The 18,379-nt window shown below is 41.4% G+C and overlaps 1 protein-coding gene across 3 annotated transcripts in view; it reads left to right on the forward strand.

The window, feature by feature from the left end:
- GABRA4 (gamma-aminobutyric acid type A receptor subunit alpha4) overlaps nucleotides 1-14,263 on the forward strand; it is a 76,356-nt gene extending 62,093 nt beyond the window's left edge. For all 3 annotated transcript variants that reach the window (XM_043544406.1, XM_007069346.4, XM_043544405.1), the window contains one exon: nucleotides 3,612-14,263. In XM_043544406.1, the coding sequence (XP_043400341.1) occupies nucleotides 3,612-4,145 (534 nt within the window). In that variant the 3' untranslated portion in view covers nucleotides 4,146-14,263. The remainder of the gene's footprint in view (nucleotides 1-3,611) is intronic.
- The last annotated feature ends 4,116 nt before the right edge of the window (nucleotides 14,264-18,379 follow it).

Consider the following 18,379-nt stretch of genomic DNA (forward strand, 5'->3'; position numbering starts at 1 on the left):
GTGAACTCAGACCCAAACCCTTGGATCTTAAGAACAATGAAAAAGCAATCAGGCTCTTAAAAGAAGAATTTTAATTAAAGAAAAAGTAAAAGAATCACCTCTATAAAATCAGGATGGTAAATACCTTACAGGGTAATCAGATTCAAAACATGGAGAATCCCTCTAGGCTAAACCTTAAATTACAAAAAGACACAAAAACAGGAATATACATTCCCTCCAGCACAACTTATTTTATTAGCCATTTAAACAAAACAGAATTGCATATCTAACTAGATTGCTTACTGACTTTTTACAGGAGTTCTGACTTGCATTCCTGCTCTGGTCCCGGCAAAAACAACACACAGACAGAGAGAACCCTTTGTTTCCCCCCCTCCAGCTTTGAAAGTATCTTGTCTCTTCATCGGTCATTTTGGTCAGGTGCCAGCGAGTTTGTCTTAGCTTCTTAACCCTTTATAGGTGAAAGGGTTTTTCCTCTGGCCAAGAGGGATTTAAAGGTGTTTACCCTTCCCTTTATATTTATGACAGGGGTACTGAATCCTTTCCCAGGTCCATCAAAGGGTCAGTAATGGTAGCAAAGGTGGGGGTACTGTCAGAGATTCATCCCCAGCAGTCCCAATAAACAGTGACCTTGCTTCTTGGTGGAGGGGATGGAGCAATCCGCTAGGGCTTGGACTTTGTCCACCAGAGATCGTAATTGTCCCCCTCTCACTGTATACCACAGCTAAGTGACTTCTTTGGCAGCCAGATGGCACTTGATTGGCTCAGCCATCAACACTGCCTCCATAAGAGCTTGTAGTTTGCAATAATGTGCCTTATATGGTTATCCCATCTTCACCATATACGAAAATACTGTTAATGTAGGTGGCTATTTATGCCCCATGTGGCCACAGCACTTTATCCATCAATCTCTGAAAGGTGGCAGTGGCCCCAGGGAGCCCAAAGGGCATGGTCTTAAATTGATACCACCAAATTGGATGGAGAAGGCAGTTGTCTCTTTAGACTTGGGCGTCAAGGGTATCTGTCAATACCCTTTCATTAGGTCAAGACTGTATTATATACTTTGCTGCTTCCAGGCTACAAAGTCCATCTCGCCAGACAACAAATTCACATTGAAGGGTAGTGGTGGACCTTACTGCTCTGGTTTGGCCCCGGTGCATGGTCATTTACCAAGGACAGTTCTTCCTCTGGGTCCTTGACATTTCCTAGGAACTCCCCTTGTGGCACCCTTCCTCGGCCACTGTGACCATCTCCTGTTTTCTGAGGTCTTTTGGCCTCGAACCTGCCTCCACTAGGGATGTGACACCCTCGGGATAACCTCTTCCAAAACCACCAGTCACACCCCAGGATGACAGATAGGCCAGGTCTTTGGCCACTCCAGGATCTTGGTGCAGTTTTGCACAGTTAATTTCATCTCTCTCATTGCATAGGGCTGTATATTTCCATGGATGAACTGGAGGTAGATCATACCTCTGTGCTTCCCTCCTGGCCCCACCTGGTTCCCTGACCAGGATTTGGCTGCAGCCAAAGTCTGTCCATCCTTGAATGGTCACTCTGTCCACTTGGACTAACATTTTCCTTGGGCCCCCTCTTCTGAGCCTGGCTGTCTGTGGTCTAGGCCTGTCCATAAATACAATCCATGAATAGGCAGTCTTGCCAAAAATTGCTTTGTTGCCCACAGGCAAAGCAAACCCCTGCAGTTGAAGGCAATCCCGTCACTTATTCTCCCGGTGGAAATGGCCCCTGTGGGCAAAGTCACTCCATTGGATCCAGATCCCTCCTAACAGAGTGAGGTTGGACTTCTGGGCTCTTTTGAGACCTTTGTATCCTTACCCCCCCGGGTTTGGGCATCCCAGTTCCCAGGGAACCTTTGGCTGGATTCGGAGGTTAGTAATACATATGCCCTGGGGTCATGCCGGTGTTACTTTGGGCATTTTTGCTTTGGACCCGAGGGATCTGAGAGAGTTCTCTGCCAGGGCAATGACCTCTGTGAGAATTTCAGGATGTTGCCTTCTAATCCATGTACACCCCCCGTAGAGAGGATCTGTGCGCCCTGTTCCATGCCTACCTTCTGTGGCACCTGTGCAACCCTCTGGCACCACCAGCAATGTTGTTTCAGACTCTGGGCAATGGCCCAGGGCTGAGTCCCAATCAAGAATTCCTCGTGACAGAACCACTGGTGATAGGTTTTGGGAGAGGTTCAGGCACCCAGAATTACTGCCCTGACTTGAGTGTTATCCTGGGTGGCTACCACACCGAAGACCCATTATTCAGCCTGGACCAGGCCTGACAAGTGGAGGGCCAATAGGTTTGCCCAGCTTTCCACTGGCCACGGAGTCATGTCATGACTCTCTTGAATGTGACGAGGAATGCCTCTGGGTCATCTGTGTGCCCCATCTTTGTCAGTTTCACCAGGATGGATGGCATGAGGATGGCACCTCCCCCTGCCCTGGTGAGACTTGCTGCTGCCCCAAGTGGCTGTATGAGCGTAATCATCTGCTTGATGAGCTGCTGCTGTGTCCCCATTTCTTTAATCAGCTGCTGTTGCTGGGAAGAGAGTGCTGGAGCCATTAGCTCTGCTACTGCTGTTGCTGGGCTACCTGTTAATGGTTTTCCAGGGCCCACTTCAGCAACTTCTCAAAATCTGTTTGTGCCTTCCATCTCCCCCTCTTTTCTGGCCTACTTTCAGGTCTGGGACACTATGCTCCCCACATTCTCTTCCATGTGTGATGGGGGCTCAGAGGTCAGGGTGGCCTAGTGGTTAGCACGCCCGACTTCTGCCCCCAGGCCTCCCTGTCAGGGTGGTAGCGATATCTGTTCCTGACCTTAAATCCAGGAATCTTCAGCTTTCCTCCTACGTCTGGGCCTTGGCTCTTAAGGGGTGTGGTAGTGGGACCTGAGCCCTCCCTCTCCACCGGGCAGCAACAGCAGCAGGATCCTCCCTGTAGTAAGCCCAGGTTCACTTCCCTGGGCTACTTCCTGCCAACAGGGCTTTTCTGTTTGGGGCATGGCCCCTATAGGCCAAACAGTCAGTCTCTCTCAACCGCCCCCCCCCCGACCCCCAAAAATTCCAAAGGAGCAGGGCCCTGGGGTAGATGGAGAAGGCAATGTGTGGGGGCCTTACCTGCTCTGTGGTCCACACTCAGGCTCAACCTTCTGTCTAGCTTCCTGGAGAAGCATTCCTCTCTCCTGCAGCCTGTCCACAACCCTTTGCCTGCGCTTCTGAACTCTCATTTAGCGTGGGCCAAGTATTTGTCTTTTAAGTCCTTGAGGCTCAATATGGGCTTTTTGTGCCCAATCACAGCCCCAAAAGGGAGAAAAACAAGCTAAGAGTCCTTAGATTAATGGTATCAAGTTTAAATTGATGTCACTTGATGCTGGTAGTTTCGGATTTGGCCATGTCAATATTTATAGCTACTAGGAGATTTCTTGTTCATAGTTTTGGGGTTTTTTAAAGTTCATATTCATGAGCAGATGGTATCTTTGAACTTCAGGATCAAGCTAACTTTGATATGAATGAGTATTAGCATGATAGGACTTGTTTAAAAAGTTCCCATCACTTCTATTTGTGTCTATTTTAAAAATGACTAATATTATTTCTTGTAACTTTGCAGACTACAGATGCCAATTCAAATGTGAGGAAAAGAACAAATGCCATGGCACAGTCAGAAGCCGATGGTGGGAACCGAACTGACACAGCAAACAGTTCCACCCAACCTTCTGGGGTAACTCAGGGGTCTTCTGACATTACACCCCAGTCTCTTTCAGCATCAAGTCCAAACCCGTTCAGTCGCCTCAGTGTATCAGAAACATTGTCTTCTGCAAGAGCTACTCCTCCAGCTCCTCCCTCCACCCCAATTTTAACTGGATGCATAACCCAGCATACCACAGCTGGATCCCCATCTATTCATCATTTACTTGGATCTAGACTGGAGCAGATTCAGACCACAGCTAATACGGTGGGAGCATCTGTAAAGCCGTCTGCTATCTCTCCGTCTCCTGCTCCCCCTGCTTCCAGCTCTGGCACTAGTAAGATAGACAAATATGCACGCATTCTATTTCCTGTCACATTTGGAGCATTTAACATGGTCTACTGGGTAGTGTATCTATCCAAGGACACCATGGAAAAATCAGAAAGTCTAATGTAGTTTTGCTGCTATGTAGTAGTTTCCTTAATTATTATAACACATTTGTTGCAGGGTTCCTTCTTTTAAAACATTTTTTTTTTAAAAAAGAGACCATTAATTCTTATTTTACAAGGCTCTGTGCTAGGTTCCCGCCACATTGAACAAGTTTATTGGGACAATTAACTAACTCATCGCTGAGTGAAGGGTAAGAAAATTGACTTATCTCCTCCAAATGGGTATGCAGAACTTGCCATGGGGGGCAGGGAAGGGGAGGAACAGTGATGGGAAGCACTGACTTTTAGTAGTATGCCCTAATGATTATTACAAATCCCTGAGGCCCCCAGCACCACTGCCTAGGCCCAGCAATGCATTTTCCACCATGACTTGCAGTGACTGTTTTGTGGATATTTTTAAATGCTGCCAGAAAGGGACTTTTGCCTGCTAGATTAAAGCTGATGACAGAAATAATGAGTGGTGACAGAAGAAAACAGAGGGAGTCCTACTGGTGGAGGGTTGGGGGGCGGGATAGGGGGTGAGGGGAGCACTGTAGAAAAGAGTTAGGCAAAGGAGTTGGAGAACTCCATATATTTTTACTAAGCAGTGTTTTGTGCCGCTACGTAGAAAATTCTCTCTGAATTAAAGGATGAGTAAATCTTGTGGAGTCTGAGATTTTATGAACCTCTGGAACTAATTCTTTTGGGTTTGCAAAACCAACTTAATAGCCTGATCCTTCTTTCACTTACACCATATTTAACTTAAGTATAGTTACTTCTAATTTACAACTGTGTAAGACAGAGAAGAAACAGGCCCATGATGCTTAAGTTTTGCTGAGAATTCTTCCTTCTCTGGTGCCTTTCCCCTGTTTTGTTTTTCACTCTGTCTACTCTCCTCCTTTTTTCACCATTATTTTTCCCTTTTGCACTGTTTCTTGTAGCCTTCCCTAACCAGAATGCAAACCCAATAGTGTTTGAGTTCAAGTGGCTTTAAAATGGCAAAATGAGTTTGCCCATCCTTTCTATGGTACAATTGTAAGGAAGGGAAGTCAGTTCCTTTGGGAAGTAGTCATGTCACATAAATAAGAGGAATACTTTTCTAGATGGGGTAAGGTGCTTTTCCTCTCACCCCAGCCTGTTTTAAAATTGCTCAATAGCAGTAAAGTGTTCTCCTGAATGGTTGGAGTTAAGATGTGCAGGCAGGTAAGTATTTGGAGTTCTTGGATGAAGTGAACTGTTTAAATCTACCAGAGGTCTTGTTTATCAATTTCCTTTCTACCATACTGGGTAGACGATATGCTGATTTAAAAAAAAAAATTGCTTGTACAAACTTCACCTGGGTAGCTAAATTAACTTCTCTTCAATGTATAGACTTAACAGACATATTGGAGCATGAGCTTTCGTGGGTGAATACCCACTTCGTCGGATGCACGCATGCATCCGACGAAGTGGGTATTCACCCACGAAAGCTCATGCTCCAATACGTCTGTTAGTCTATAAGGTGCCACAGGACTCTTAGTCTTGATCTGTAAAAGCAGCAAACACGGCTACCCCTCTGATACATCTCTGCAATTGACTGCCAAAAATAATAGTCTGGATTCTCAGCTATGCTCCGGCATATGTGGGGATATGCTTGGGTGGATTAGTCCCCAGCTGGAATAGAGTAACATAACTGACTCCTAAGCCACTCCTTCAGGGGCCCCTAGCACAGGGGATATGTTAGGGGCGGAAGGGGTATTGCCAGCACTTTACTGCGCTCTGGCAATGACCAGCTGACAGATGGACCTTTGGGGCCACAGCCAGCTTGAGTAGTTTAGAACGTTCAAGAGGCTGCCCTAAACTACTCTGGGATCAGAGTCAGTGTAAAAATGCCCCAGAATGAGGAAACGACGACTGGGATCTTTGCAGCCCTTCTTCCCACCTCTATCTCATGGACACAGGCTTTAGCTGAGAATCTGACACTGTAGTTTAAAATAAGGAGTACTTGTGGCACCTTAGAGACCAACAAATTTATTTGAGCATCAGCTTTCGTGACCTACAGCTCAAATAAATTTGTTAGTCTTTAAGGTGCCACAAGTACCCCTTTTCTTTTTGCGAATACAGACTAACACGGCTGCTACTCTGAAACCTGTAGTTTAAAAGACTTTGGAGACCATGAGAGGTAAGAACATAAGAGCTACCAGACTGGGTCAGACCATGGTCCATCTTACCCAATATCTTGTTTCCAACTGGGGCCCATTCCGGAGTTTCATGGGGATTATGGAATGATCCAATGATCTCCCTTTGGTTGTCAGAGGTTTAGGGTAACACCAAGCATGGAGTTTAATCCTGCATGTAGTATGCGTTTCAGTTCATCAGGTTGTGTTACATTAGACTGCACGGAAATTGACTTATGTGAGTTTATTATGATGTAACATATAAGAATTTTCTTTAATTTTTTGTTTCACTGGTTTTGCCAAGCAGCCAGATGCCGTCATTTACATTTTGCTTCTTTACATCTACCAAAAGGCCTAATACGATTTTTTATTGTATAACAAGTGTAAGATTGCCACACTTTTTAAAATACCACAGTAGCTGCCGTCGCACAAAATTACAAATGCAGCATGTGCACTAATTAGCTGTCTGAAGCCGTTCTGAATCCTTGGGTGTATCTCTGGGCATGATAGCCTTTGCTCCCTAATTTAGTCACAGTGTCATAATCACACTATCGCCCATGGGCACAAGCCATAATCGATTTATCAGGTTAAACTAAGAGATAACAAAAAACTACACAAATACTAAAATTTCTAGCATGATGAACAATGTAATTTTGGTTTGTTTGGAAACTGCAGCATTTGCTCTGAAAGTTACTAAAAATGAGCTTCGCTTTCCACTATGATGAGGAGAGAAATTATCTTCATTTCTCATGCACAGCTTTAAACAAGTCACTGGAAACAGCTGTCTTCCTTTTCCTCCCACCTCCCTATGCTGGATGTATAATAAGCACATTGTTCAGCAGGACCATATGTTGGTTCAGGCTAGTTGACCAAGATGATTTGAATATCTTGGATTCCCTGCCAATTCCTACTCTGGTTTGATAAAACCTGCAACACAACCATAGAAAATTAACAAACTTACAAACATTCAGTTCCAACCTTCTGGGGGAGAGAATATTTTGGAGGAGAATGTATAGGAGTTTCTCAGAAAAGTGGGTTTTGGTTTTTTGTTTTTGTTTTTTAATCTGTCAGAGTACTACTTAAGCACCTGCCAACATCTGCATGGTTGTATTCAAAATGAGATATGACAATCTCATCATGAGGCTAGGAATAATTTGTATTGCTGCACTATGTTTTTGTGTTAGGGCATATGAAGAAATTACCATAACTAGCTTTCCAAATTGCATAAGGACAATGTAAAGGGAAAGTTGTTAATGGAGTTTTTTTTGTTACTTCTTAATTTTATAGCAGAGAAATCAGAAACAGCAGAGAGGCTGCAGTGTAGTCAGTATTAGCATATTATGAACCGTCTGCAGTTCAGAGGCACACAAAAACCCCCAAAAGAAACACACCAAAGATATGCTAGGACTCTTTGGCTATAGGTTCAAAACTGGCAGCTTCAATTGTATGCCCCAAAATTTCTTATAATTTCAGCGACCAGTTAAACAATGCCCTCTTCTGCTTTTTTTAAAGTAATACTACAATGATTTAAAAACAATTAACCAATCTGCTTTATAAAATCCAGTTTATAAATAGTAAATCAGGTGGTGATAGTTTAAAAAAAAATCAGAATATTAGAAATCTAGGGCCGGTCTACACTACAGAGTTAGATTGGCTGAACTACATTGCTCAGGGCTGTGAAAGAATTCTTCCGTTGCCTTAGCTACCATCTCTTGGAGAGGTTGCGGCTGTACCACTGTTCCCTTTCTAGTGTTGATGTACTCCTGGTGAAATCTTTACCAACTGCGACCTGCTAAGAGACTGTCCACAGACATTCATAAGGTGGGTGAGGTAATATTTTTTTTCTTGGACCAACTTCTTGAAAGAGACAAGCTTTTGAGCTACACCATGCTCTTCTTCAGGTCTGGGAAAGGTACTCAGTATCACAGCTAAATACAAGGTAGAACAGATTGTTTAGCATAAGTAGTTAACACACATTGGAAGGGACCATTCAAAGTGAAGTTTCCTGTAAACACCCTTTGCAGTCATGGGACAAAAAAGGGGGGTTAGTGGGTTACGGATTGTTGTAATGAGCCATAAATCCAGTGTCTTTATTAAGACCATGATTATTAGTGTCTAACAAATTTATGAATGTAAGTGCCCAGGCTCGTCTTTTGAAGGTGTTGTGCAGGTTTCCTTTGAGGATGAGGACTGAGAAAGCAGATATAGAATGATCATTTTGTGAAAAGTGTTTGCCCAAGGGCTACAACACTGCATATACATTGAGGTTAATAGCAAAACTCCCATTGATTTCAGTGATGCAGGTACAGACCCCTAAAAGTGGGCACCTGGCCAAAAGACCAGTAGAATCTCAGTTCACCCACAATGCTCATCCACAGTGATCACACTTCATCATGTAGTCATCTGTCATCATTATCAGAAATCCATTGGACCCTGTGGTGGTGGTTATTACCAGGTTTCACTGCAATACTAAATTGAGAATAACACAGCAGTAGAATATTAAAATAAGGTATACAACAGTTGGAGATGTAAGCCTAGCCCCTGTCCTTCACTGTGATTCATCTGGGTGGATTGCAGCATCCTTGGATCACAAACAGGGATGGGGCCTTTGCCTGTTACTCCTTCTCCTGTATATGCTCTTTGTGTATTAACATTCTTTGAGGGTGTCAGCAAGTATGTGGACAAAGGTGATCTAGTTGATATAATGTAGTTAGACTTTCAGAAAGCCTTTGCCATAGCCCCACACCAAAGGCTCGTAAGCAGTCCTAGGATAAGAGGGAAGTTTGTCTCAGGGATCAGTAGCTGGTTAAACGATAGGAAACAAAGGGTAGGAATTTATGGTCAGTTTTCACAATGGAAAAGGTAAATAGAGGGGTCTCCAAGGATCTGTACTGGGACCAGTGCTGTTCAACATTCATAAATGATCTGGAAAAGGGGTGGCAAAGCAAGGTGGCAAAGTTTGCAGATGATCAAAATTTCTCAAGATCGTGAAGTCCAAAGCTGACTAAGAATTACAAAGGGATCTCACAAAACTGTGTGACTGGGCAACAAAATGGCAGATGAAATTCAATGCTGATAAAGGCAAAATAATGTACATTGGAAAAATAATCCCTACTATACATACAAAATGATGGCGTTTAAATTAGCTGTTACCACTCAAGAAAGAAATCTTGGAGTTATCGTGGCTAGTACCCTGACATTTGTTCATTGTGCAGTGGCAGTCAAAAAAGATAACAGAATATTAGGAATCATTAGGAAATGGATAGACAGAAAATATCATAATGCCTTTATATAAATCTCTGGTATGCCCACACATTGAATACTATGGGTAGTTCTGATCACCGTACCTCAAAAAAGATATATTAGAATCGGAAAAAGTATAGAGAAGAGCAACAAAAATGATTAGGGTTATGGAATAGCCTTCCATAAGAGAAGAGATTAAAAAGACTGGGACTGTTTCGTTTAGAAAAGAGACGACTAAGGGAGGGATATGATCGAGGTCTCTAAAATCATGACGGGTGTGGAGAAAGTGAATAAGGAAGTGTTATTTACACCTTCACATAACACAAGAACCAGGGGTCACTCAGTGAAATTACTAGACAGCAGGTTTAAAACAAAGATAAGGCAGTGCTTCTTCACACAATGCAGAGTCAACCTGTGGATGTTGTAAAGGCCAAAAGTATAACTGAGTTTAAAAAAGAATTAGATAGGTTGGTGGAAGATAGGGCTATCAATGGCTCTTAGCCAAGCTGGTCAGGGATGCAACCCCATGCTCTGGGTGTCTCTAAACCTATACCTGCCAGAAGCTGGATTGGAGGACAAGGGGATGGATCACTTGATAATTGTCCTATTCTGTTTGTACCCTCTGAAGCATCTGGCACTGGCCACTGCCAGAAGACAGGATACTAGACTAGATGGACCATTGTTCTGACCCAGTGAGGACATTGTTATGTTCTTAACTAACATGATTGTAAATCTTAATGAATGGGGATTAAAAACCAAGTAGCAATTGTAGTGCAGACAAACCTAAATAAAGGCTAATGCCTTGGAACACCTTGTAATAATACAGAACAAGCAATGACAATTATAATCAAGACTTTCATAGTATTTCTAAACTCTTAAATTATGTAGCAATAATTTATTCAGATCATTTGGGAAGGGAAGGATTAAGATGTATCTTTGCTTTATAATCTTGTTACAAATAAGTTAACAATGCAAGAAGTGGGACAGCACCAACTCACTGAAGTAGAAAGAACTTAATGCAAAATTTGTATTTAACAAGTGACAGTTAAATAGAACAAATGAACGTACACGTCAGAGGTTTCTAAAAAAGATGCTAAAAACTATGCAAAGGTAAAGCAATTAAATGACAATAGTATGACTCCTCCCTCAAAAACACAACTTTCTTTTACTTCCACTGGTTTTGCACTGGTGTAACTCCACTGATTTCAGTGTAAGTCACTTCTGATTACATTGGTATAAGAACTTGATCCAAAGCCCACAGAGGTCAGTGGGAATCTTTCCACTGATTCCAATGGGCTTTAGATCAGGCCTTAAGTAAGAGGAGAATCAGGCACATAGCCTCCCTCACAAGGAGAAAGCTGCCATCTTTTGGAAAGTTCTGATAGACCTTAGTGGTTAGCTTTCAGAATAAAAACAGAACTTTCTTAGCTTATGCTTTTTTTTATTTATTTTCAAAAAACAAATTCAGTTTCAAACTGTTCTGTGTAATGCAGACTTTTTGAAAGCAAGCCTCTTCTTCACGTTCCATGTGCATGCTTAGCTAAAGTGAGGTACTGAGCACCTTGATTAAAAGCTCCCTGCAGTGCTTAAAGGTAGAGAATGGAAAAATGCAATTCTTTTAAAAATAAGTGAGGCCTGCAAAACATGGTTGGTTTTCACCGTTGAATTAACAGATGTGATGGATATACCTTTTAAAATCGTTGTTGTTGTTGTTGTTTTGCTTTGTAATGTATAATTTAATGTACTGAGAGATTTCTCTTGGACTTTCTAATCTTTTGTATATTATTTCATTAGAAATGATTCCAAAGCAAATCAGTCAACTAAAAAGTCAACCTCACTGTAATTTGCTCAGATTTTTTAATTCAAATTCTATTCTAATTTCTTGTACAACAGAGAAAGCCATACAACTTCTTTAAATAAAAAAAAAAAAGGCAATTGGAATCTCAGATTCTGTGAACTAAGCCTTAGCGAAGTATTCAAATCTAGTCAAGAACTACTGAAAGGTTTCACCAAAGGGCAGCATAAGTCCAGTATTAAAAAATGTTAACATGATCAAGACTCAATGTAGTACATCAGTATACCGTTGAACATTGGAAAAATGTTGAAATATTATATTTACTGAATTGTAAAGGAGACATTATGAAGGTGTACTTAAAAGCAAGCCAACCTAAATTTGAAAGGGTTTCTGCATGGATGAAAAGAATATAAAAGCTCAGTATATGTTGTTGTTATTGTCTTTGCATTTTTATTTTCAAAATCAAACAAAGATACTTAGATAAGAGAAATAATATACTGTACTATTACAATTAACCTTTGACTAATACATAGCTTTAGTTTGATTTTTGGCTGCTGCTGATCTACTTCAGCATGCTTGCTCTGCATTTTAATAAAAGCTGTATCCATATTGTCTGTTAGAGTGAATACCACAACTCACTGTTATTCTATAAAAAACAGACATAACAGATTATCAGAGAGTATTTATTTTTGTAAAATCAATATTATTTACATGCCTGGTTTTGCCGTTTAAAAAAAAAGCTTGACTGGAGATTGATAGAAGCAGCGTAAATCTACATGAAATACCCAGTTGGGGTTCTTAGAACAATACTTTCCAAGCTATGTTAAACTGAACCCTGCCTGGCCTTGCCGCTAATGATGACGGCTCATCTTCCTGTTCTGCGAGGACGGAACGGTGGAGCGCTCAGAAGTCAGGAATGTTTACTTTTTACCTGCATTTCATCTAAAGCGCTTTCAAAGCACGAGATTGTTTGGCTGAACCTCATCGCTACAAATTAATGTCAAAGTCTGCTTTGCCGTTGCAAGTTTGAAAAGCTTCCTTTATGTTAGAATTCATCTAATCATCAAAGGAACCATGAGTCATGCATGTTCAAGAGAAAAAGAATGATTTATGTGCTTCATTGTTAACTTAGATGACAGACGTTGTTTGAGATTTAAAACATTTCAGATAACCATGCAGGTAACCATAGTTGTTCGGGAATTTACATGAAAAATGCAGTTTTGTTACATAGTAATTACATACATGCCTTTCCAGATCATATGCCGCTTATACTTTTCATGGAGTTGGGCAAACTCTTGCCCTTGCAAATTTCAGCCATGCCTGGTGGGGATGGGGGTGGTATATGTGACAGAGTAGCAATAGTTTTGTAGTGGGTCCCTGAGTTTCCCTGGCAGCAGCCTAGCTCAGGGATTCTGGGAGGAAAATGCTCCTAACTGGACCTCACAGGTGCTACAAAAAGCATCATCCTATAGCTCTTCCCTTCACCTTTCTTGTCACATGCCTCAGAATGCCACACAGGAGACCACAGGCATAACAAGGTCTCAGGCTGGTAGGCCACATGTACTTGGTGCACAAATGTCTGCATTAGCCACTCCCTCTGTCTGAAACACAAGGGAATTAGGCTGCAATCCTGATCAGCTGCCGCGTGGGTGTGCTCAGGGGGTGGGATGTACTCTTTGCTCCCTCCAACACATGCAGTGTGAATAAGGCAGCGCTTTGCACCCCGAAAAGTAAAATATAGTTGTATAAAAATGTATTTACTGGGACAGTGGCTAAAGCAGACTGAAACTAGAAGGGAAGCTCTCCGCACACAAGCCAAGGGCAAGAGGGAACAGTGAGGGAGTGTCACTTACCTAAGCCAGGGTAAGAAAAGAGAGCTTGCTCTGTACTTTAAGCAGAGGATGGGGAGCTGTAGTATCCCTGCCTCTCTTTACTGTAACTCCTGCTCTGAAGCAGTCTTATAAGACATAGAGGGCCTGGCACGTTGGTTTTCCACTGTTGCCAGTGAAGTCAATGGAAATGCTTCTTCACTGTCAATCTGAGAAAAATCAAGCCTAGATCTTGTATCTAGGAAAAGGATTTTAAAATAAAAGTTGAGGGTTGGTAAGTAAGAAAACATTTTAATATAATCTACTGGCAAAGCTCACCTAGATAGCTTTTTCCAGTCAAAGTAGTGGCAATACACCCAGAGGCTTTACTATCTCTGGTGTTTCCTTTTGATTGGTGTGGTGATTCTGTGCACTTAAAACAACTAAAGGACCAAAAATCATATCCCAGGAGCCCAGGACTCATGAAAGTGCGTAAATCAACCAGGCTGTGTGTGGGCGAGGGGGAGAATGTGGCTATGGAAGCAGAATTCAGTTTCTGGCTTCCAAAGAGTTATTTTAAGAAATGTTATTTTGTGAGGAGTTTGGGCAGGAAACAGCCTGCAAACAAATTTTTTTTATGAATTATGAGAAAACAAATATGGAATATATCTTGGCAAGTGCCCTTTTTAAAACATTTTTTTCTGTTCATTGAATACACCCTTTCTAGCTCATAACAGGAGGTCAGGAAGGATTAAGAGGTAGGATAAAAGTCAATTATTTAAACATTATTATTCTGCTTAATTTTGAAGCATTTCTCAGCCTAGAACGAAGAGTGGCTTTTTAAAGTTTCCTAGCACCCCAGACCCTGATAATTCTTTAAACAGTGCAGGTTGATGCCTTGATCATTTAACATACTCATTATATTAAAAAAGCTAAATCCAGAGGTTTTTGTTTGAGCTTTAATTTAAAAAGTTAAATGAGAAAGATCCAAAAATTAGCACAGCCATCAGCTCTGAACACCCAAAAGAAGGCTTGGCTGTGTGAATTGGGTAACCAGGCTCCTGTCTCCAACCTGCACATCTGCTGTCCAGAGGCCAGCACTGGAGGGAGTGCAAAAATAAACTACATTTAAAAAAAAAAAAAAGCAAAAGCATTCCTGTGCTCAATGCTGCTGCTCAGCATGCTCTCTGAGGAACTACACATGCGTTTTCTGGACTCTGCACTGGGTAGCGAAAAAGCCTCCAGCTATCACCACACTTCACTCAAGTATTTGTGGTCAGTGTTCCATGCAAGTAGTCAGTGGGTTTACTCATATGCAGTATTTGCTTTCGAGGAGTGTGGTCTTCTTAGTCACTACACCTCTGTAGCCTAGAGCTTAGCCCGTACTTTTAACATTTTAAAACTTTTTCTTGTTGATGCTTCCCACTTGCTTTGTTTTGTTGTTTGTTTGTTAAATGAAACATCAAGGGAAAACGTTTTCTGATTTCAATTTAAAACAAACTGATATGTGAATTGTAAAGTCCTAATGCAAATCAGAGAGAAAGGGAAGGTAGAGAATGCCACCAAGGTAACAACTGAATGGGAAAATGTCTAGGAAAACTGGTTAAAAACCTGTTTTAAAATAAAAAGTAAACAAGTTAATTGTCCTTCAGCTGGGTGGTGTTTAGTTAGTTAGTTAGTTCTTAAACAATTTATAGTTTTTTCAAAGTATTTTGTCCATGCTAGAGAAGCTAATTTTGTCTTAAAGAAATTTGCATCTGAGCTCTCCTCTGGATATTGGAAATAAGATCCAGTGAATGTCAATTGTTACTCTATTTTTTATCTCATAGTGTAAGATGGTTGGTATCAATCAGAATAGGAAATATTTAACACTGTGATGTTATTCAGTGATGGTTTCTTATATAGTTGAAAATAAATATATTGAATACATCTTTTCTTTCAGAGCCTGTAAAGAAAGAGGAGGAGAGAGATATTTATATTTACACACACACAGAGACAGAGACAGAGATTTCTCCTCTCTGCATACTGCATGTATAAATATATATAAATACATACATCCAGGCTATGTAAAATAATAGAAGAGAAGAATATATCTAAGTTACAACCTGTCATTTACCATTCTTATATAACTTAGAAAGTATTTTCCCTTTGCTTAAAAAATTATTCCCCCCCACCCCCAACAATACAAGTCCAGGGAAGTGTTGGCAGGGATAGATTCTCAACCAAATATGTGGAACTTTAAGGCCCAATTTGGCAGTTCATTTAAGCACATGTCTAAAGTGTAATGTGCTTAAATGCTTTGCTGAATTAGAGATATAGTCAGCCATGACAGCCCCTTACTGTATGCTGGCTCCATAGTAGGACAGCTGATCTTGGGGACCATTGAGCCTTTTGCTTAAGGGGGGGCAGAGGGAATCCACTTCTGCTTTACAGCAAGGGACTGCTCAATAACTGTCAGGGAAAAAAATGGGAAACATTTTCCTGAAAACAAAACAAATGTACACAACATCCTACCACTTTTGCAAAAATTATGACCATCTCTAATCCTCCCTCCCTCATCCTGCACTCAAGAGATCCTGGTGGTTAGTTCCCAGTGTCAAAAAGTCTAATCAGAGGGGATATTGCAGTGGTACAAGACTCCCTCAGTATCTCCTCAGCAACCACCTTGAGCATTTCCAAGAGGAGGCAGCATTGAGCAGAGAGGGAGAATGGCCGGGGCAGCTGGGGATGCACTGATTCAGCACATAACTGCCAACTTATGTTGACAGGAATCACAGCCAGAGATTAAAGTTGCCACCCTAATGGAAACTATGAGAGATGAGAGACAGCAGTACTGCCAGCTGCACTTCAGTAGCTGAATGCACCTCTGGGAACAGCAGACCAGGCTGACGAAAGGAGGTGCAACATTACAGTGGAGCAGGAAGATGGGTTCCTAAAGTTAGGCATCTAATAGTCCAGTTAAATGAGGGTGCTGTTATGAGGAGTAAGCACCTTCAGCTTCCCATAAAGTCAATCAGAGGTCAGGGCACCAAGCACCGCAGCACCGGGACACAAGTTAGTAACAAGGCTGGTCTGAGAACTCAGGAGTTCCAGGCTCCCAGCTTTAAGCTCATTCCACTAGATCATGTTCCCTCTCCCAAGCTGGCCGTTAACCCCACTGATGATGAACTATATGGAATACCTGTTAGAAACCCATACATTTTACTTGGCTCGTTGAGACCAATATTTTCTCTATAGAATGTCAGGAACAAGACTCTTGTGCATATTTAATACTGAAAGTAAAAACAAATGTGCCCGTAAAGGTGTGTGTATGTATATGGTGTGAGACAGATTCACTGGTATTGCTTTGGGCTGTTCTGATGACGTACAGTGGCAAACACATTAACTTGCTAATTGAACCTGGTTTACAACTTCGTTGCATCACTGGAGAAGTGTAAAGCAGCTGAAATGTACCAGTAGCACTGGTTGTTATATATTCACGCACATTTTATGTGCGTGGTGACGACAGCCATATGATAAATGATGGAGCCATGTGATAAGTTGCACAGACATGTGACAGGTTGCATTTATTATGCACCCTTGAGCACTCATCTGTACTCTGCCCACTAATCCATCTCCTGCAGGCTAATTCTAACATTCCAGCCTCTGAGCAGCTGCCAGCTTTTAAAAAAATCAATCAACCTGCCACAAAAATGTTTCTTTCCCCAAAATATAGAATTTCCTACCCCTCCCACTCTCAAATGACACTGGTCAGAGATGCAGACTAGGCAATATTCTTTTCTCCACCAGTGACTGATTTAAAGTTTGACACATTATGGCTGTGTGGAGCTAGAAACCAACGGAAAAGGGAGATTCCCAGCCTTCCAATTTGACACAAAGCAGGTGCTTCTCACTCAGTGACATTTTTAAGTACAGAAAAGCTATTTTAGATAATATTTGATGGTTTTTTATTAGTTTTAACTTTTTCATTGCCTGTGAAGCCCTGTTCATGGTAAGTAAGGCCCTTGACTTTACAGGTAGAGGGATACAAGAAGTCGTCCCAACACAATTTTTTAAAACTCCTTAAAATACTTTAAAATAAAATAAAATGTGGCACACAAAAAGAGCACAATAATGTGGTGGTAGAAATGTGTCATTAGCACGCATGTGGGAATGAGCTGAATAACTTCTCCATCATGAATTTAAAACTAGTGAGTCAGGCAACCAGCCCAAACGCCTTTATACCACGCCACATTCTCATGTACTCCATATCAGTACTGCAATATGGGAGGGGTGGGGGAGGAACATCAAACCTAGATAGTCACCATGAAGTCTCATTATTATATTGGGTGGTTTTAAATGTTAAGTTATGCCTAGTTTTCTGGAGGTGGAAGCTGTTGGGTTCTTTTATAATATTCTTCATGCACATTTTTGTTGGAATGAAACAATGTGTCTGAAGGACTGGAAGAGTAAAACGTTAATTTAGTTATTAGGCTAATTTGCATATGTTCCTTGCTGGTCACCTGATTATAATAACACAATCTAAGGTGGTTCAATAACTGTAAACTTGTTTTGCTATCGTGCAGCTTAATTGTTACCTACCTGTATTATGAACATCTGTATATTTGGAAAATAAATCCGTCTTACAAGAAAGATTGTGCAAACGTTTCCTATTATATACCGATGTATATTGCTGATATCAAATAAAATACTCTTGTGAGAATTCTTAAATGCTGGTCCTCTGTGGTCTGGAGCGGTGGAAATGCTGCTGTAATCTTTGATATGGATCCCCTTGCAGTTAGTGTTAAAACTTCAAGCTCAGTGATTCATCCATCTGATGCAGCATGTGAACATATAGGGGAATGGCCTTAATCAGCAATGTGATGAATGCTAATCTATTGTACAATACATTAAACTGGCACACAGTCCTACTGGCATAATAATATTATTGCCAAGATGCTGCTCAATACATTAATCAGCTAAAAGCTAAACAAATTAGCCTCCATCTCTGCCAGTAACAGAAACAAGTAATTCATGCACTAGCAGCACCCATGCTATTCTGAGATATTTCTTCCTGTAAATCCAACCTCAATTTCTTACTTCCTGTTCTAAGTACTTCAATTCCAACTGTGTATGGTGTTCTGCCTTATTACCTGTACTAACCTCTTGTGTTGGGATGCTGTGCTCTGCTAGGACCTGATCCAGCCCCCATGAAACAAAAGATTGTCAACTGAGTTAGAGCTGAGGTGGCTGCATTTCAGTGGTGAATGAAATGATAACT

The sequence above is a fragment of the Chelonia mydas genome, chromosome 4 (assembly GCF_015237465.2).
Source record: "Chelonia mydas isolate rCheMyd1 chromosome 4, rCheMyd1.pri.v2, whole genome shotgun sequence".
NCBI classification, from domain to species: Eukaryota; Metazoa; Chordata; order Testudines; family Cheloniidae; genus Chelonia; species Chelonia mydas.